This window comes from Myotis daubentonii, chromosome 2, assembly GCF_963259705.1.
Source record: "Myotis daubentonii chromosome 2, mMyoDau2.1, whole genome shotgun sequence".
Taxonomy (NCBI): Eukaryota; Metazoa; Chordata; class Mammalia; order Chiroptera; family Vespertilionidae; genus Myotis; species Myotis daubentonii.
In genome coordinates this window covers 28,476,038-28,498,143 of record NC_081841.1, presented here as the reverse complement: position 1 = coordinate 28,498,143, position 22,106 = coordinate 28,476,038, and the positions used below count along the sequence as shown (strand labels likewise).

The 22,106-nt window shown below is 39.1% G+C and overlaps 1 protein-coding gene across 2 annotated transcripts in view; it reads right to left on the bottom strand.

Moving 5' to 3' along the window:
* Positions 1-11,455: 11,455 nt before the first annotated feature.
* The window catches only part of DERA (deoxyribose-phosphate aldolase), a 97,645-nt gene continuing 86,994 nt past the window's right edge, over positions 11,456-22,106 (bottom strand). The window contains exons 7-9 of one of the 2 annotated variants that reach the window (XM_059682303.1): positions 16,458-16,574; positions 12,226-12,371; positions 11,456-11,678 (exon numbers count right to left, since the gene is read on the bottom strand). In XM_059682303.1, the coding sequence (XP_059538286.1) occupies positions 11,622-11,678; positions 12,226-12,371; positions 16,458-16,574 (320 nt within the window). In that variant the 3' untranslated portion in view covers positions 11,456-11,621. Of the gene's footprint in view, positions 11,679-12,225; positions 12,376-16,457; positions 16,575-22,106 lie in introns of both variants that reach the window. The other variant, XM_059682302.1, reaches the window with a different exon arrangement.

Genomic DNA, 22,106 nt, shown 5'->3' with positions numbered 1-22,106 from the left:
CCAGCAAAGCTATCATTCAGAATTGAAGGTCAGATAAAGAGCTTCACAGATAAGGAAAAGCTAAAGGAGTTCATCACCACCAAACCAGGATTATATGAAATGCTGAAAGGTATCCTTTAAGAAGAGGAAGAGGAAGAAAAAGGTAAAGATACAAATTATGAACAACAAATATGCATCTATCAACAAGTGAATCTAAGAATCAAGTGAATAAATAATCTGATGAACAGAATGAACTGTTGATTATAATAGAATCAGGGACATAGAAAGGGAATGGACTGACTATTCTTGGGGGGGGAAGGGGGGTGGGAGATGTGGGAAGAGACTGGACAAAAATCGTGCACCTATGGATGAGGACAGTGGGTGGGGAGTGAGGGCGGAGGGTGGGGCGGGAACTGGGAGGAGGGGAGTTATGGGGGGGAAAAAAAGAGGAACAAATGTAATAATCTGAACAATAAAGATTTAATTAAAAAAAAAAGGAAAAAAAAATGAATTCTCAGCATATATACCAGGCATATAAGTTAAGTTTACCAATAAAATCCTCTTATAAGACCATGTTTGCATAATTTTTATTATATTAAAAATGTTTAAATCCATTTTTTAGAGTTCAAATCAAGCATTTACAGAATTACAATATCTCTTCTTTACAAAAACTTGCTGTAGGTGTGTTAAATGTTCTAAACACCCCACCGGGTGCAGACACTGACTTCAGTTTAAAAGATATAATCAAACAGCATATTAAACAGTTCCAAAGGCTTAGCAAGTGAAGCTAACTTCCAACCACAAAATCGCTTAAGCAGTGGTAAGTTTGGCACATTTGCTCTTAAGTCATTTAAAAAGCATTAAAACATATTTCAAAGATTTCAAACATGCAATTATTTTTGCTGCCACTCAAAACATAAAATAAACATTGCCTTAAAAAAATATGTGCTTTTTGATCTACCAAAACAAACAACTTATTGAATAAAAGTTGTTTTCCCAAACCATTTTTCATACATTTGCAACTCATCCATCAATTTTTAAGTCTGAAATTATAGAAACCATTGATAAAATTTATCATTGTCCCCCCCAAATTAAAATGAATTAAAACTCAAGGTGTGGTTATTCTATGAAAAACTCCTCTGAAAATATGTATTATGCATTTATTTAGGAATTCCATTCACCAGCAAAGCTATATTTTGTCCACCTGGACAGCACTGAATTTTGGTCTTTATCTTGTGGATCAGTCTTATTTTATAACCATATCTTCCTTGTATTTATCTCGAGTAACAAGTACTGTTTAAATTAGTTTAACAAATTAATCTAGAGCACCTACTCTCTTTAAGTTACTTTACTGGATGTTTTAAGGCAGTGGTTCTCAACCTTCTGGCCCTTTAAACACAGTTCCTCATGTTGTGACCCCAACCATAAAATTATTTTCGTTGCTACTTCATAACTGCAATTTTGCTACTGTTATGAATCGTAATGTAAATATCTGATATGCAGGATGGTCTTAGGCGACCCCTGTGAAAGGGTCGTTCGACCTCCAAAGGGGTTTCGACCCACAAGTTGAGAACCGCTGTAATTTAAGGGGTTTAAAGAAGTTACAACAGCTTACCTATCAGAGTTCCCACTAGGGGTGAACATACAGGCAGTGCAGACAGGTAGATTGAAGATTATATGCTCTATCCCTACATTTTACTAGCTCCAGACACGGTGTCATCATGATGAAGGGAGAATACACAGGCCAGCTAGACTTCTGTCCTAGACCACCCCAGTGTGCAACCTGCCCCTAACTTCTCCTTCTGTGATCTCCTAGTTTAAAATCTGTTTTCCTATACCCATCCCACACGTAGAGCCTCTTTGCTGACTCAGATTTCCTTCCACTCTTTTTTTTTTTTAATATATTTTATTGATTTTACAGAGAGGAAGGGAGAGAGATAGAGAGTTAGAAACATCGATGAGAGAGAAACATCGATCAACTGCCTCCTGCACATCTCCTGGGGATATGCCTGCAACCCAGGTACATGCCCTTGACCGGAATCGAACCTGGGGCCTTTCAGTCCGCAGTCCGACGCTCTATCCACTGAGCCAAACTGGTTTTGGCTCCTTCCACTCTTAAGTGCCAGACCCGCAAAGCTCCAGGTAAGAAAGCTGTCTGCCAGTCCTGCTGTATAAGACTAACACTACAGAGTGAAGACCCCTTCCCCCTCCCTTGTCCCAACTACCCTCCGCCCCCCCCCCCCACACACACACACAAAACTGACCTGCTGTGGAGAGCAGCTACAGGTTCGAGCCTCAGACTAATGAGAGGGCATGGTCCTCTCGTGGCAAAGCCACATGCAAGTCCCAGCTTGGAGGGCAAAGCCCTCCCAGCACAATTATAGCCAAAGGCTATGGTTGTAAGCTTGACCTTATAATCCGAACCTGTGGTTCCAGGTGGCTAAGTGACATAGGCTGCGGGAGGTGCAGCAAGTGCTGCCAAAACAAAGCTTGATAGAGTTCAGATGCATGTAATTAAGTAGATTGGAAGCCCTTGAGAACATTGTAAACATCTTGACCACGCCCTTTCTTGCCTCGTGGAATCTGGCTATAAAATAAAGACTTGGCCTCAGATGGCAGTATCCCACCTAGCCCCAGCTTTATTCTCTTGTCTGTCTTCTTTAATCCTTCACCGCTCGCCGCCCCTACCCCCCAGGTTCACCCCTGGCCAGGCTGAGTGCGGCACAACCTGCCATAAAAGGAGAATCAGAAAAAGACACAAGGCAATAATTTAATTATAAGAATCACTTAAAGAATGATAGGAACCAGCTGTTACTGTTAAGTGATATAAGTGAGAGAAATAGCTTCTGATTTTGAATCCTTCTTTCTGATTCTGCGTAGTGATGAATGGGCTTCCAAGATGCCCAATAGGAGGAACTAGAGCAGGAGGGACACATTTATGTTCATAAAACTATTAGATTTGTATTACCAAAACAGTATATTTGTATACGGCTGATTTCCCACCTTTTTTTTTTTTTTTTTTTTTTTTCAGTGTCATTATGGTTGTAGAGAGAATAACTGGAATTTTTGAACAGCTTCTACAAGCCAGACACTTTCTAAGTTCAGTTTTACCTATTATCCCCCTCGATATTCTAATGGGAAGATGTCTTATCTGAGAGTGAGATATGAATCATGCCAGATGCCTCAGGCACTGTAGCTTCAATCCCCATTTCTCAACTTGCTGTTGTTTCTACTACTCGTTTCAAAGCCAGCCAGAATTTATATTCATCCCAAACACAATTAACAATTCTTTCTATTGTAATGTAAGATTTATGCAAATTCTAAATCCTTGGCCTCAGAAAAAGTCAACAGATTAAAGTAGGTGTCACACCCCGGGAAGGTGGACCCATCATTTCTATGAATAAATAGGGACAGGTCCATAGACTGGCAGCAGGAGTTTCTCCGGACCCAGTTTGGCATTAAAGAGAAGCAGAGACGTTATAGCTAGAAGAGAAATCTTACAGCGACCCCATATTTGCAGGAAGCAGCCTGTTATTGAGGCAGGGCCAGAGAACAGAAACACAATGTGAGTAGCCCTAAAGCTATTGATCTCTGGTAACTAGGGATAATGGAAGACAAAATAATCCACTCAAACACACAATCTGTGTCATAAGGAACTATATGTCTATCTAGGAACAGTGAGAAACCTGCTGGCCTAGGGCATGGACATGGCATCTCTCCCACACAAACCTCCTGCCAGTAGCAGATCCAGAAAAAAAACTGATATCATCTCTGCAAAGCTATGACAAGAAAATAAAAGAAGAGAAAAAAGATAAAATGGAAGACAAAAAATACTTTCAAGGGAAAAAAAATGTGTCCATAGAGCAGATAAAAATTTGGGCTATACATATTGCCATAAACTTAAAAAAAGACCTAAACAAAGCTACCGTATCTATAAAGCAAGAACTCATATCAAATATACAAGAGCTTGGGGAAGATACTGTAAGACAATAGGAAATGAAAGATGATTTGCAGAGCCCAGGAAACATACATTTCACTGGCAGCAACCAGGTTCTGCTAAAAACATGGAAAGAAACAAGAATGTCAGAAATAGAAAAAGAGTTCAATGCAATGAAGTAGGGAAAAAAAGAATTAGAAAAAAATAGTAGCTAGACAGACAGATAAAAAAAGCCTTATCATATGCAATAACCTGAACAACCTGCAGTATCCTGAAGAAGAGGCAAAAAATAACAAAATAGGAAAAAAGTTAAAGATACACTTCAAAGTAACTTTTCAGAAATATAAGTCATAACTCTACAAACTGAGAGGGCACACTGAATTCCAGGAAAAACTGATACAAAACATTCAACCCTATATCATGTTTCAGTAAAGTTAATGGAATTGAAAGGAAAAAAAAAAAAAACAACCCAAAACACCTGTTGTGCATTGGGACAAAAAGTTTAAGTCAGAATGTTACTTCCCACAGCAATGGTCAACATTAGAAGACACTGGAGCAACAGGAAATAAAGTGTGTGATCCAAGAATTGTACCCAGCCAAATAGTCAAGAAAATGTAATGAAAGTATTTTTTGTGCTTGCAAAAATTCATGGAATATCCCCCAAGCCCTTCCTGAAGCCACATTTTGAAAAGCAAAGAGATAAATAGAGTACATACTAGTCCTACGTGTCAACTTCATTAAAACTGTAGGACTAAAACCAAAATGATTGTGGAGATTACAGTCACAGAACAAAATTACATGTTATAAACTCTAATGATGTAGAAATAATATAGCAAAAGTTTGGAGGGGAAGAGGACAGATGGTGGGTAGTAACATCAATATGCTGATTTTCTCATCTGGTAGAGCAGAGGATAGAAAGATTATTGAAGCTGATAAGTCATGTAATAGAGCTATAAGTACATTTCAAAGTCTAAAGAATATGATATGAAAAATTATATCATCATCATGAATAAGTTGAGTTTGGGAGGAAGATGAGGGGGAGGATGTGGGGGGAGGGGGGAAACAACCTAATTGTATCATGACTCTTGGTAGAAAGTCAACAGATATCTGTCTAGAGATATATTTAAGTATTTGAGGGAAGGTGCACTGTCATATATTGCTGGTGCGAGTAAGGGTACGGACTTCATGGGACTTCTCAAGAGACCAGGGGTGACTGCAGAGTCTGACCGGAAGTGAAAACAGAGCCAGAGGCAATGAATCCTTTCCTACCACCAAGTATTGATAGGGGGACTTATAATCTGATAGATAGAGCACCTGAATTAATCTGAAAATAATCATACTATTTTAAATCTTAGAACACATATACTTATGTGAATAGGGGATTAGGTTTCTTATATGTAGATCCGTGGTTAAGTTTTTCTTAAGTTTCCTTTCCAAGGCCTGTGCAAAGTGATTAAGGAAGTGATTCAGCTGTGAATCCAGCAAGCAGAACCAATAGGCATGGTCAGACCGACCCACCAGGAGCCAAAACATCATCTCATCAACATCATTTCTTCACCTGAGGATTAAAGATAACAGCAGACATCTGTGGACCTCCAGGACTGCGCATAGCTGCATTCCATTCCCAGCCTCATCCTAGCCCTTCCCCTTTATAATCCTGTCCCCTGCACCCTGCTATGAGACAGGATTTGAATGCTCGTAAGCACCCTGTCTTCTTAGTTGGCTGGCCTTCTCAATAAACACCTTGTATGTTTCAACCCTGCCAACCCTGAGCCCGCCCGGGGATTTCCCGGGAACAGTATGAGCCATCTCCCCAGTACCATCTCGCTATATTGTGGTTGACAACTATCATGATTACTGAGTGCCACTTCTCCCAAGGCCAAATGCACTTTCCAGCCTCCTTCACAGTTAGAGTGCAGGCATGTGGCTGAGGCTCTAACAAAGCAGACAGTCGCACAGGAGTGTGTTACCCAGGGCAGCAGTGGAGGAACCCATCTTTGGACACTGTGATCAAGGAGGGCTCCAGCTTTCAAGGGTGGCAAAGGCACAGATTGGGGTATCAAGTGCCCAGAGGTGGTAGCATTGGGTCTTCACTGGATCAGTTCCAAAAAGGGTTTGGGTGTTATTCCTAGCTGGCTGCCTCTGTGCCCAACAATCTGGCGTTCCTCTTCTAGAAGATACTCAATATGCTTTCAAAATAAATTTATTTTCTGCTTAAACTAGGAAGAGGGGAGTTCTGTTATTGCAATTAAGAACCATGCTTGCTCTTTGTCTGGCAGAACACATACTTAAAATAAAAATAAATAAATAAGTAAATAAGCCCAGCCAGCGTGGCTCAGTGGTTGAGCATTGTCCTATGAACCAGGAGATCATGGTTCAATTCCCAGTCAGGGCACATGCCTGGGTTGTGGGCTTGGTCCCAGTGCCTGGTCAATGATTCTCTCTCCTCATTGATTCTCTCTCTCTCTCTCTCTCTCTTTCTCTCTCTCTCTGTTCCTCTCTGAAATAAATAAAAATATAATAAAAACAAATGTAAAGCATCCTTTTGTGTTAAAAAGGACAGGACCTAATGTTTTCCTTACCCCTTACACAGTAGCTTCACATTAAGAAGCCAAGCACCTGAGAAAAGTTCCCTCCCTGGAATATTTTATCTATTTCAAATATAAATTAAAGAATGGGCTCTGTTAAAATAGGTCTTGGGTTTAAGTGCAATTATACTGGAATCACCAAAAGTTAAGGCATTCCAATAGGTAAAAATCACATACAGCTGAATCTATCTCGACTTGCTGCAATCCCTTGGAAGATTTTGTGGATAATGATTCTAACCTCATCTAAAATGTTTATTCTAGGCTCCGCAGCTTGCTTTTAAGCCCAGAGTGTAATCAAGTTCACTGCCGACTGTGAAAGGATTAAGGGATAATGTCATTTCCATTGTTCTGACTCCTGTTCTTGGCTATGAAAAGCAACAAAATATACACCTCTATCCTGGAGTTTCATGATTTAGAAGTGCTGCCACTGGTGGGTTTTATCACGGAAAGAGGCATTTACTTTGAAATCTAGGTGTTGAGTACTGGCTTTCCAGTCAAGTGGTTCTCAAAGTGTGGTTCCCAGGTCATAGCATTAACATCACCTGGGAACTGCTTGGAAATGCAAATTCTGGGGCCCCATAGCCAATTTACTGAATTAGAAACTCTGGGGGTAGGGCTGGAATTCTGTTTTTTATAAACTCTCCCAGTATTTCTCATGTAAAATAGTTTGGGAAAGTAGGGAACTGCTTTCTTTGGCAGCACAACTAACCACTCCGATCAAAGAATTTACTTCTGAGAAGGGAATAGCAAATGTCCCTTTTTAGTAACACACTTCAGAGCATTAAAGGAATCTTCCCTTGAACTAACCTAACTTCACATGTAGCATGAGCTCATTTCCTCTTCTCTAGAGGAAATACGGGACTCTTGTCTGCTAAGATCTAATGTAGAAGTACCCTTTCCTGGGACCGTTAGACATCAAGTACCCTTCAATCTTCTCCCAGATCCTTTTACCTTTGTTTACAATGACTTTTTAAAACTCTTCATCATCCTCGTCAAGCTCCAGAATAAAGTATAACCTCATTTCACTGTTCAAATGAATTACAACTCATTTCCTGTCCCTGAACCAGAGAAAATAATGCCACAAAAACCTAGGCTTCTTCTATTCTACCTACATTTTATAGTATAAGATGTACTTGTAAAAATAAAAAAATCAAATTTTATGTCTGTTCTTTCTAGATGCTCTGATTCCTCCTCCTCACCCCTGTTCTTCCTAAAAAAAGTTTTAGTTCATCATAAGGTCACTAACTATTTCACATATATTGCATTAAACATTCGATCCTCATTTGTCCTATTAACTGAGAATTGACCAGATGGCTATTCCACTGACTCTCTCTCCTGAGCAGGTTTTAGTTAATTAAAAATGATTATTTTTACTACCTATTTTATATATCAGCCAGATGTTACCTGTGGTCATTTCTGGAAAGGATCATTTGGTGGTGGTTATAAAATATCTATGTTCCTTTGGGAGGCAAGACTCTTGCACATGATCAGGAAAACAATTGTAGGAATTGATTTCACCTCATACCTTTTTCATAGCGTCCAAATGGGCATAACGTTTCATTTCCTTAGAAAATACAATCAAATCAAATTCTTTCTTCTTTCTATTTCTGCACTCTGGCCCTATTTATGCTGTGTAAAAAAAAATGATCAAGTTGACAGAAGAAAAATTAATATTGGTCTCCCCATGTACTAGAAGTGCAAGCTGATTTTTCCAAAGAAACACGTGGTTTTCTAGATTGGGTTTGAGACACAGATGTAGGACAGCAAGCTGCTCTGCTCCATCAGGACAGACACTGTATCACGTTCTTGTGAGGATGCACTTCCAGGAAGATATCTGAAGTGGTTCCCACTTTGCATAGGTCTCCTCAGATGCTGTATTTCATACAAACTAATATGCCCAAATTTCCCATTAGTGCTGAAATAATCCACAATGAGGCAACAATATTATAATTATGAAATTGTTTTGCAAGTATACATCATTTTCTCTCCATTTGTAGACAAACTAGAATCCAAACAAGGCCCCCTGTTTTCTTTTCTTTCTTTTTTCTTTTTTTAAAAGCAACATTGAACTACCTTTTTTAAAAAAATGTTCAGTTCTTGAGGTCACCAAAAATTCTGAAAGTCCAAGAAATGAAATTAACCACACCAGCATTTGGACTAGATTTAGATGGCTGATCATCTCCCAATACCATTCAGAAGACTCCTAGAGGCAAAAGTGAGTCCTTCAAAAGTCTAAAGCTCACGTGTTGACAAACATAATACTAGGTATGGCAGGATTTATAAACAATTATGAAATGTCAATTCCAATGCCCTGGCTATGACCTGTAGAATATTTCATGGCGTGATGTGGATCTACGTTCTCTGTGACTTTGCATAAGTGACTTCCCACTTTGAGTTTCTCTTCTCACACTAAAAAAAAAAAAAAAAAAAGGATAAAATTACAGAGTCTCTAAAGTCATTTTAAGCCCCTAAACTTTATGATTGGTTGTTTTCTATTAAAGTCATCCTTGTTATATTTGACTTCAAGAGCCAGGTAAGGGGCAGACATTTCTGACGAAGAGGCCAATAGTCCTTGGAATAAATTGTCCCCCAAAATACAAGATTATTTACCTTTAGAGCAGGCCATGCTCATCAGCCTCTAATAGGTCTGAGGGACTCACCAGTCTTAATTTCCTGTGTGAATCTATAATCGTCCACAGAGGTCAATTTCTGTGGCTGTCTCATATAAATTAGAATTGAAGATAATGATGCCTGTTCACTTGATCAACTAAAGTGACCAGCTGGGTTTAATGGGAGGAAAACAGAAACCCCTGTGAAATTGAAATAGCTTCAAAGGTGATAGAGTGTAATTATTTTCTGCAGTTTCTTCTCCAAAGGTGACTGACCTTTGTGCTGGGGGACACCTGGGCCAGCCTGTTATGAAGGTGGAAGCGGCATTCAGAGTCACTGACCACGTCCAAAGACATAAGTCAAAAGCCAGCTTTCTGCTAAGGTGTTGGGGGAAAGCAGGATTACTTCTCTGTACTTATTTCCGTCATTTCATTTACAGTTAGAGAGGTGCTTTGAGGGACTTGCCTAATTGACTCCTGAGAGGCGAATTCTAACTTAGATTGCTACAATAAACTTTTCCTCTTTATAGCCATAAAGCATCTTCTTGGATCTGTTATGGTTTATCCTTAGGGCATTGTAATGTTAGGGCTGAAAGCACCTTGATATCACCTGCCTCAGTCCTTTTATTTCACAGATAAAGAAACGGAGGTCCAGAAATGTGAACCTACTGGGCCAAGGTCACAGAGCTAGAAGAGGAAGGGGCTGGGCCAGGACCCGGCAGGTGAGAGTCACAACTGCAACTGACTCCCAGTTTCTCGTTCATGAGTAGCTAGAGATTCATTCAGGAAGGAGAAGACTCCATCAAAATCACCATTTAAAAAAAAAATAGGGGCAAGAGGGGATAAATGGTGATGAGAAAAATATATATATTTTTTAAATGAGCAAATGCCCTGAAGCGTCTCAATACTGTGTCTGATGAACAAAAACAGATCCAGAGACAGAGAAACATTGATCAGACCATCAAACCTCAGAGGGAAGGTAGGTGAGGGTGGGGGTAAGGGGGAGAGACCAACCAAAGGACTTGTATGCATGCATATAAGCCTAACCAAGGGACACAGACAACAGGGGGGTGAGGGCATGAGTGGGAGAGATGGGGGGGTAATGGGGGGATAAGGACACATATGTAATACCTTAATCAATAAAGAAATTTTAAAAAATACTGTGTCTGAGTACCTGATTCATAGTATAAACTAAGTGAATGTCGATTTGGAAATGTAATCAGTTTCCTGATGCAGTTTTAGATTGAAAATTAATATCAATTAATTGTATCAAAATAAATTATTTTAACTATTAAACAAAAAAGAAAAAACAGGTTTTATAATGTGGTAAAGGTGCTAGCAAGCAACACAGGTGGAGGTGTGAAGTTGGGAGAGACCTCAGCCGCCAAAGGAACCAGCTGAGTAAAACAGAGACGATGATCCCGCACCGCTGACCGTGAGCTGTTTGTGTGCCCGGGTGTGCTGCAGGACAGTTCCACATGGGAGTGCCCGCACAGGCTCGGGAGCCAGACTGTCTGCCTGGGCTTGATTCTTGACTGCTAATTTTTGAGCTCCGTGATCTTTGGCAAGTTGCTTAAACTCTCTGTGCCTCAATCCCGCATCTGAATAAAGGATGATAATATCAGGATTCATTGTTGTAAGGATTTAAAACCTTCATGTAGTTACATCACTGTTATAGAGATTAAATAAGGATTAAGTAAATTGGTGTATGTAAAGAGTTGAGCACTTATTAAGTGTTATGTTAGTGTCTGCTGTTTTACCCCTATTCACTGTACTAGAAAATCTTAAGTTTCAGAATATAGACGTAAGTTGTACTCATTAATAATGGGCTGGGGGTGCTGCACCTGAGATAAGTACCCCTGGACTCTACCAGAGAGAGTCAGGATTCAGAAAGTCATTGATAACCTCTTTATATGTTTCATGAATTCATGTTTGCAATGTATGGTGACAATTTAAAATTTTAAAGAAATAAACAACTACAGGGATTTTTTTTATTTAAAAAATTCAATGACATCCATAGTTTCATACTGCAATGACAGGCATTTCATTAACAAAACAATTAATAAAAGAGCATATCTGTTGCAAAAATTAAAGACGGATTTTCATGGCAGGAAGTTAGTGCGGAGCCAGTGAGTCCTGGGTCGCAGAAGGAAAGCAGCAGGCCAGTTTCTTCTGCACGTTTCTTGGGCACGTCAACATTTTTTCCTTAGAATTTAATGTTGTCAATGCTGTCATTAACGTGATACTCAGAGTTTTAAAGAGAAAACCTTCACACAATTAACAGTGCAGATCTAGTCATTAAGGGCATTTCAGATGTGCCTGAAATGAGTTCCATGTGTGGATTAGCTGGCATTTTTCTTTCATTCTCTGAATTAAATTCAACGGAAATTTTAAGGGGAAAAAGGCAGTTACCTAGTCTCTCATTTTTTAATTAAGTAATTTTCATAATCATGTAGAGAAATAATTTTTAAACGTTGTGAAAAATGTTTTCTGGAATCCACTTCAGGTTTAACACATTGGAAGATCATGATAAGCTGCGTATCTTCCAGTCACGTGATGATAAATCTGTGAGGGGAGCAGTTTTTTAATTAATAATTATTATATTATTACACATTAATTAATAATCATACTATTATACAATAATTAATGATGTTAATTAACACTTCATTATAAAGCCCCATTATTCTGCACTTCAGCAAAACCTCCATCCAACCCACTTCAGGGGCAGTTTTGCTTGGAAGAAGGCAGAAGTTTGGATATGATGACATACGTCAGATGAGTTTTGTTTTGCTTTTAAATATATTTATATTGATTCAGAGAGGAAGGGAGAGGGAGAGAGCGATAGAAACATCAATGATGAGAGAGAATCATTGATTGGCTGCCTCCTGCACGCCCCACACTGGGGATTGAGCCCGCAACCTGGGCATGTGCCCTGACCAGGAATCGAACCGTGCCTCCTGGATCACAGGGTGATGTTCAATCACTGAGCTATGCCGGCCGGGCAAGTCAAATGAGTTTTCACCTCTAGTTCTCACAGCCCTATAGGCGACTTTTCATTTCTCTCTCCAAAACACTTATCAGTTTGTTCCAAGGACAATGGGCTACTACTCACCTGCCTCTCAATGTCGGAAAGCAGAGCGCTGGCACCGATCCGAAAGAGTTCTGGCTTCAGCCACTCATCTCCCAGCTCCTCCTTTATGAGGGAGAGCCAGGCCAGGGAGTCCTTGGCACTGCGGATGCCTCCTGCCGGCTTAAAGCCTGTCTACAAGGGAAGGTGGGAACGACAACAAGGTTCATTATCACTGGGTTATTTTTAAAAATGCTACTGCATTAATACAGGTCTCAATTCTCTCGCTCTCTTTTTTTTAGTCTATTTCAGTCCACCCAGCAGAAGAGCTTAGATGACTGACTCACGCCCATTCAAACTACAGAATGGCTTTTCCAAGACTAATGAGAAGAACGTGCTTCTGAGGAGGCACTAATGAGAGTTAATAACCCTCATTGACACTGCACTTATTGGAAAGTCATAAACCTCAACCACCTAGACCAGCGGTTCTCAACCTGTGGGTCGCAACCCCTTTGGTCCTGCTAGACCCCTTTCACAGGGGTCGCCTAAGACCATCCTGCATATCAGATATTTACATTACGATTCATACCAGTAGCAGCATTACAGTTATGAAGTAGCAACGAAAATAATTTTATGGTTGGGTCACAACATGAGGAACTGTATTTAAAGGGCCAGAAGGTTGAGAACCACTGTCCTAGACGATAGCTGTGAACCTGGGGTAAGAAAAAAGTGTCAATAAATAGGAAAACATCTCACAAAAGCCCACTCATTCTACATTTCTACTAGTAAGCCTGGAGAGACACCTTTCAGCCCTTCATCTCGAGGTGCAAAACTCACATGTGTATCTAAAACAACAGCAAACCAGAGAGCCCACACTAACCACTCTGGCAGCAATCAGCAAGGAGCGCTGACAGTTGTTTTAATCAGCTTCAACTGCAGGGACGTTTCCCCCTAAGTTGTAAGTAGACAGTTATATAAAGCAGCCAGACTCATTCAAGAAGCACAGCAGAAAAAGGCAGTGTAGGGGCTTTTCGCAATTCAGTAGTCTTTGAAGGTGCCCATAAAACAGCACCATTTAGCCAATAACTGATGTTTACAAATGATGTCCCTGAGCCCATTGGAAAAGGACAAATGTGCTCTACACACAGTAAAACCTGCTTATCTGGATTCACCTGTCTCAAGAACTAGACGGGAGCAATCAAGAAACCACCCCCTGGCCCGAGTCCTAACTCTCATGCACTTGACTACTCGGAGCTGTGGGTTTCCTAGGCACACCAGCAGCGGTGACAGCTAACAGAATGCTGGAGAAGGGAAGCAATAAGAAATGAACCCAAGCTAGGAACCTCATAGTTCACCAGGACTCCACCGTTTTCCTCACCTTACCACACCCAATCGATCAACAGTCAAGGCCCCTCAGTCCTACCCTCTTCACTTCTATATGCCCCCTGTGCACACTTTCCTATCTACTCTCAATTTCGCTGCTTTCGTTTTGACCCTCATCACTTCTCACAAGGAATATCAATAAAGGTCTTCCAACTGGTTTCCATGCCTCAATCACACGCGTCGCACAGCTAAGCAGCAGCTGTGCAGAGATTCTAACCACATCTGCCTATTGCTCTGGAACCCAAGCGACTCTGTAAGAGTGAGGGGAGTTGGGAGAATGGGGCAGGCAAGTGGGATGGGTTATTTATTGAGAAGAGGCAAAAAAAAAAAAATCTATTAGCTGATATTAGCATACATGTTAATCACAGGAGCACTTCTATCAATTAGGCAGTGCTGCATATAGATTTTCCTACAGGATTCAGTTGTGTCAGCAAGTCTGTTGGGCAATGCTTCTGAAGAAAGGTTCTAGCATAAGTTTGCACCTTTTATGAGGCAGAGAACATGGAAAACATGAACCTGCAATGAAATCAGTTATGAAATATTAAACCTCTGCTTCTCAGGAGTGGCACTAATCACGGTCGGGAAGGCGGCTGATCCCATTTTAAAACTCCCCTTAAATCAATGATGTAGAAACTTTATAGCCCAGGCAACCTGTCAACAACCTGAAAGGATGCACCTGATTTGCAAGACACACACACAGCACCTCACTGTATGAAACCAAATGTGATGAAAATGAATACAGTTTACCTTGTACCTGTCCCTATCTGAATGAAACTGAGGAAAGAGTCAACACAATTCAAAAAGAAAGTGCTGAAAGACAGCAAAACATCCCTGGCTCTCTACTCTGGTCTAGAACATAGAGCATTTAAAACTTCTATTGAAATTCTTTGCTTGTTGTCTAAGGGATCTTCTGGGAAGAGACTTGCTCATTTTGGTGTCCCTAACTAACATATAACATAGGTTAACATGGTACATAGTTAAGGACTCAATGAATGTTTGTTGAGACTAAAACAGGATTGGGTTCCCAATGGAGAGTTTTAATCCCAACTATGGAGCTTATGGAATGTGGACAGGTCTGAGAACTCCCCCGATGCAGCACTGCAGGGATGCGTGCCCAGGCCTCTACAAGTAGAAAAGGCTTCACATCTATTTGGATGTTACTGGGCTGAGAAAAAGAAGTGCTGGTCTAGTAAGTGGTGGGCCCACTCACTCAATGGGGAAGGGGAGGAGGGGTAAAGATAGAGTTCTCTCATTTTTAGAGCTTTACTTAAATTTTTTAATTTGGATCACTACAGAAAGGCAACCAAGAAGTGTTATTCAAGTTGGGTCAACTTTCATATGTAGGTCACAGTTGTTACTTAACCTATTTTGTACTTTTTAAAGATATGAAGTTATTCTTTTATATACATACTAGAGGCTCAATGCACAAAATTCGTGCAAGGGGCTTGGCCCTCACAGCCCCAGCTTCATCCAGAAGGTCATCCAGAAGGACGTCCGGTCTAATTAGCATATTATGCTTTCATTATTATAGATATATTAATTGATTTCAGAGAGGAAGGGAGAAGAAAAAGAGAAACATCAATGATGAGAGATAGTCATTGATTAACTGCCTCCTGCACACCCCACACTGGGGATTGAGCCCACAACCCGGGCATGTGCCTTGACTGAGAATCGAACTGGCATCTCCTGGTTCATTCGTTGACAATCAACCAGTGAGCAACACTGGCCAGGCAAGATATGAAGTTTTTCTGAAGGAGAAAATTCTGGAAGGAGTTAATTGCTTCTCAAACCCAGTACATTCTCAAAAAGGTCTCCGATTCCAAAATAAACAGAAGCTACAGCCACATATAAAGTCATCACATCCAGTTAGCAAAGGATTAAAGATCTTTTTCAGGTTTTCTATTTGGCAGAAATCACAAGATTGGTTTTACAGGATGTCTTCTGAGGAAGGGAAAGTCTCATTTAAAAAAAAAAATTACCGTTCTTTCCAATGATGTAAAAAAAATTCCTTTTGAGATAATTTGCAACTAAACAAGCAACTTGAAATGAAAAGAAAAATGCAAACTCATTTTAAAAAACACCTCATACGCATTTTTCTGTTAACTTCATGTTTCAAAAAATATGTATTATTTTTCGAAAAGCTGACAAAAGCTAGCATATACCCTCCTCAGCTTAACAGCCTTCCAAAGAGCACATCTAACTGCCATAAAACGCAAAAATGGATATTTAATTCAAGAGCTATATAACGTCTAGCTACCTTTTCCCTGCTGTTTCACAGCATTTCATTATTTTGTTTAATAAGTTCATCTCCTCAAGAATTTTCTCTTCACCTCATATTATTAAAAGTAATAAGTTTTTCTGGACCGGGGGTTTCCCAACAGAAAAACCAATTTATGTGTGTCCTTCAATAATGACAGGAAAAGATTATTTCCCATTATGTTGCATACTTTTCATATCACCACCACAGCTTATCATTCAATAAATGTTACTCTGCAATTCTTTCCATTCCTCAAGGAAGTTTAATTTCTGCATTAACCTGTTTTCTCTGGCCAACACCTTACCAGAAAGCCTCTGTGTTGCAGCAGAATTAGTTCGTTAAAGAACCCATTTAGGAATTTCTTGTCAGTGATAAAATTGTCTCCGGTTAAGAAAAGGCCATAAAGTAAGTTTGCATCTCGATCACACATACTTACTCCCACACTCACACGCACTTTCTGTTCCCTGCACATGTTTCTCCGGGCATGTGTTCTTTTGCAATGAAAAGTAAATTAAACATTTATCTTAATAAGGGTAACTCATTCACACCTTCTGCATACGAAGACAGTTATCGGGGCTGTAACACGTATTATAAATAGCATTAGCTTTACTCTGAAGAAAGATGTGCTGGCAATAACATACCTTTTTTCCAGTTTTCCAGAAGAAATCTCTAATGGCCCGTAGCATTACTATAGCTACCGGGAAGGTGGCATTGACTGTTTCTTTTCCAGTAGAAGTCTTAATAAAATCTGATCCTAAAACACAAGGCAGAAACACTGCATGTCAATTTAAACACTTATTTTTTTACACTTTTGAGTCAGTGGAAGAAATGAGTTGTGTAGATTTTTTTTTTTTCCTGAAGAACACAACTTTTTCAAGAATTAGTTGAAAAACTAAAAAATATATATCTCTTTAAAATAATTATTTCCATGCTTTACTATAAAATGAATTAAATTAAGAACCAAATGAATTCTCACGAACCCCCGGGGCTCTTGCCTCTATATTTCCATATCACCAATTAAAATCAAGTTGGTTTATTTAATGCATAACTGAGATGAATAAAACAATTTTATTCCCTGTACTTAACATCATATAACACTTTACTACAAAAATGGATTGCCAACTCATTTTTCCCTCATTTCCTTATGCTTGATAAAAAGCACACAGAACAGCTGTGACAACACAAGATGAATCACCAATAGTTGATTTCCACTGTGTTGTTTGTTAATAAATGCACTGTCTTCCAACCAGATTAGGATTTTTATGAAAATCCTTTGTTAGTTCATAACTTGCAAATGTTTTAAATGACTTCTTGTCTCTGAAATATATCTCCTACCTATTGATGCAGTTTAACAGAATAACATAAGGAGACAAAGAAGCAATAATCACAGTTAAGATTCACCAAGGGTGATGTACCATGCACTATTCTAGGTGCTCTGAAAGTATTAACTCAGTTAATCCTCATGACAGCTGTAAAAGTTAGGTACTAAAATGATCCATTTTTTTTTTTTTTTTAGAGAGAGAGGAAGGGAGAGGGGGCAAGTGGGAGAGAGGGAAGAAAGGGAGGAGAGAGAGAGAGAGAGAGAGAGAGAGAGAGGAACATTGATCGGTTGCCTCAGTTGCCTCCCATACACTTCCCAAGTGGGGATCGAACCAGTGGCCTTTTGGTGCATGGGACAATGCTCAACCAACTGAGTGACTCTGGCCAGGGAAAATGATCACCATTTTTAAAGAGGAAATTGAAGCACAAAATGTTAGGTAACTTGCTTGTGGTTACATAGTAAGCAGAGGAGGTAGAATTTTAACGAAAGCAATATAGCTTACCCAATATGCTACATACAGTGTCTCCAAGAAACTTATTTAGTTCACACAGACATATAGCCAAATACAGATTCTGTCTTTCATGTGGTTACCTATTCCTGAAATACTCGAAGTGTGGATAACAGCCCAGCAGCATGGGTACCATCAGGGAATTTGTCAAAAGTGCAGACTTCTCAGGCCCTGCACTAGACCAACTGAATCTAAATCTGAATATCAGCGAGGCCCCTAAGTGATTCCTGTGCAAATTTATAGCCCGAGCTCATTGAATCCATGGGTTTACAGGTAAGGCAAATCTCTGAGAGTCTCTCAGGGTCTATCAAAAAAATGGTCGATGGAAGTGGAGGGAAAAAGTGGCCAAAACTTTCCCCTCTAGTTTCCATTAGAAGAGATACATCCACAACTATTGTGCGTATGGAAAGGTTCAAAAAGATATGCCTTTAGTAGGTGCACTGTGTGTAAAGCGCTGTGAAAAATATAAAAAGCAATACCCACACCCTTGCCCTCAAAGCCACATACATTCTACATGCAAGTGGAGGTGAACCCTAGTCCTGCGTAATCACGTGATGAGCTAGAAGTCAGCAGATCTCGTTTCCAGCTCTAGCTCTGAAATTTACCTTCAAATTCCATCTCCTAATCTCTCTCATTTTTAAAAGATATTTTTATTGATTTCATAGAGGAAGGGAGAGGGAGAGAGAAATAGAAACATCAAAATGTGAGAGAAACTTTGATCTGCTGCCTCCTGCACACCACCCACCAAAGATCGAGCCTGCAACCTGGGCATGTGCCCTAACCAGGAATCTAACTGTGACCTCTTGGTTCATGAGTCAATGCTCAACGCTGAGCCACATCAACTGGGGCCTAATCTCTCTCATTTGTAAAATAGATCTGGAAATTCTTACTGGCTTCATATTTGAGGAATCAAAAGAGACAATCTATGTGAAAGCACTCCGGAAACTGTTAAGCATTATACACATGCGAACGAAGCGAAGACCGGGGTAGGGTTGCAGTCTAGAAATACCATAGGAATTCTGACACATTGGAACAGTTCACTGGAAGCCTTCTTTGCTTTGGGTCTGTAGGTAGGCCCATGTGGGGGAAATGGAGACATAATTGTCATGCATGCATTCATTCAACAAATATTGACTAAATGCTTACTATGCTTTAGGCCAGTGGTCGGCAAACTCATTAGTCAACAGAGCCAAATATCAACAGTACAACGATTGAAATTTCTTTTGAGAGCCAAATTTTTTAAACTTAAACAATATAGGTAGGTACATTGTTATTAACTTAATTAGAGTACTCCTAAGGCTTAGGAAGAGCCACACTCAAGGGGCCAAAGAGCCGCATGTGGCTCTCGAGCCGCAGTTTGCCAACCACGGCTCTAGACTCTTCTAGGTGCTGGGAATAGACCACTAAACAAAACAGACCAAGTTCCTGCCCTTGTGATAATTTCTGGAAGAGGAAGACAATAAGCTTAAATATTTAACAAAAGCCAGGTGGAGATAAGTGCCGTGAAACAAATAAGCAATGTAACAGGAGAGAGTGGCGGATTTGAGGAGAGAGAGCCATATTTAAATAGAGTCCTCATAAAGCATCTCTGATGAGTGAAATGCAGAGAGTGAAGAAGGGGACTCTGTGAAAAGAGCCTCGCAAGAAGGAAACCAGAATCTGTCACCCTCTTCACATTGCTTCTCTCCCCTGTGTGAGCTGAAACTTCCTCTGCCTCTCCTACAGGAACATTTGTGATGGTATTGAGGGACCACCTAGATAATCCAGAACAATCACTTCATCTCAATGTCCTTAATTTAACCACATCAGCAAAATCTTTTTTTTCCCCCCCAAATAAGCTAATATTCACAGGCTCTGGGGATTAGGATGTGGACTTATGTTTGGGAGCCATTAGCCGCTTACCACATTTCCCAACCTGTATACCTTTTATCCCATTTTCTTGTCTTACTGCCTCAGGTCGGACTTTCAGGACAATGCTGAACAGGAGCTGTGTGAGAGAACAGCCTTCCTTGTTCTTCAGGGGAACTTAAGGGGCAAGCATCTAGTTTCTCATCGTAAGTACGTTAGAGGAAGTTTGTTTCCAGATGTTCTTTATCAAGCTGAGGATGTTCCCCTCTATTCCAAGTTTGCTGAGAATTTTTATTATGAATAGGTGTTGAAATTCATCCAATGCCTAATCTGTATCCACTATATGATCCTATGACTTTTCTTTCTTACATTATTGATACAGTGGACTACATTACATCAAGCCAGTCTTGAATCTCTATAAAGTAAATCCCATTTGGTTGTGGTGTATAATTATTTTTATACATTGTTGGCCTCATTTTACTAATGCGTTGTTGAAGATGTTCGCATCTATGTTCATGAGTGATATTGATCTATAGTTTTCCTTTCTTGTAATGCCTTTATCTGGATTTGGTATTAGGGTAATGATGGTCTCACAGTCTCTCTATTATTTTCTGAAAGAGACTGTAGAGAATTGGTATTTCTTCCTTAAATGTTTAGTAGAATTCACCAGTGAAATCATCTAGAGCTGAATTTCATTTTTGTAAGGTTATACTATTTTTATTTAATAATTTAGAGCTATTAATTATTTTAAAACATTCTATAATTTAAATATTTTATAAAATAGATTAAAAGTAAAATAATTTCTTCAATAGTTATAGACTTATTCAGACCTTTTCTTTTTGTGTGAGTGTTGGTTATTTATATCTTTGATCTATTTAATCTAAGTTATTCAATTGTGGACACACAGTATTCCTTTATTATTGTTTTGATGTTCGTAGGAAGAGTAACGGTCCTCCCTTCATTTGTAATATTAATTTATGTATTTTATCTTTTATTCTTGGGTAGTCTGTCTAGGAGTTTATCAATTTTATTGATTTTTTTTTAAAAAAAAACAGCTTTTAGGGTTTTTTATTTTTCTGTGTGTTTTTTTGTTTTCAATTTCATTGATTTCTTCTCTGATTTTTATTTCTTTTGTTCTGCTTGCCTTAGGCTTGCATTGTTCTTTCTCTATTTTCCTAAGATAGAAGGCTGAAGTTATTCATTTTAGACCATTCCTTTTTTTAAAATATATATACCTAATGTTATAAATTTCTCTCTAGGCAATGTTTTTGCATTGTAGAGTCTGCTTTTTCGATAATCTTCTTTTCATTGCTAGATTTAGACCATTATCATCTAAAGCTATTATCGATTTAGTTGAATTAATACCTACAGTTTATAAATTTTCTATTTATTGTGTTTGATCTTTGTTAAATGTTATACCTCTTTTTTCTGCCTGCTCTGGCTTTAATTGAACATTTTATATAATCCCATTTTATGTCCTTGCAGCCTATCAGTTAAATTTCTTCTGTACTTTTTTTATTGGTTGTCCTAGAGTTTCCAATATTCGTTTTAACAATCTAAGTCTACCTTCAAATAACACTGTACCACCATACAAGTATTTCAGGTACCTTTTAACAAAATATTCCTAATTCCTCCCTTCTGTTCCTTAGGATATTTCACTCTTCTATTTGGTATACTTACCCAATACATTGTTACTGTAATTACTTTAAATAGTTATCTTTTAGATCAATTGAAAGAGAAAAATTATGTTTACTCTTCATTTATTCTTTCTTTGACATTCTTCCCGTTTTAATATAGATTAGAGTTTCTGATTTACATCATTGTCCTACTCCTAATATTTCTTTTAACATTTCTTACAGGGCAGATCTGCTGACAACAAATTCCCTCAGTTTCTGTATGGCTAAGCTCCTTCACTTTTAAAGGATAATCTCACCGGACATAGATTTCTAGGTTGGTGAGGGTTTTCCCCCTCTCAATACTTTAAGTATTTCACTCTATTCACTTCTTGCTGACATGGTTTCTAATAAGAAGACCACTGTAATTATTTCCATTTTTGTCTATCAGTATTTTCTTTCTGTTTTTTAATTCAAGATTTTCTATTTGCCCTTGGTTTCCTTCCATTTGAATACGATATATCTAGGTGTAATTTTTTAAAATATTTATCCTGCTAGGTATTCTCTCAACTTCCTGGATCTGTGGTTTGGCATCTGTCATTAATTTTGGAAAATTCTTGACCATTACTACTTCAAATATGTTGTCTGCTCCATTTATTTTTCTTCTGGTGTTCCAATTACACATATGTCACACCTTTTGAAATTGTCCCAAAACTTTTAGAAACTCTGTTCCGTATTTTTCAGCCTTTCTCTCTTCTCTCTCTCTCTCTCCCTCTCTCTCTCTCTCTCTCTCTCTCTCTCTCTCTCTCTCTCTCTCTCTCTTTATATTTCACTTTATGGGGCTTCCCTTGACCTATCTTCATGGTCACTAGTACTTTCCACAGTCTACTGGTGAGCCCGTCTACTCATGGGCTCAACCCTGCCCATGATGAGCCCATAAGGCACTCTTCATTTTTGTTCGTGTTTTTTATTTCCAGCATTTCCTTTTAATTATTT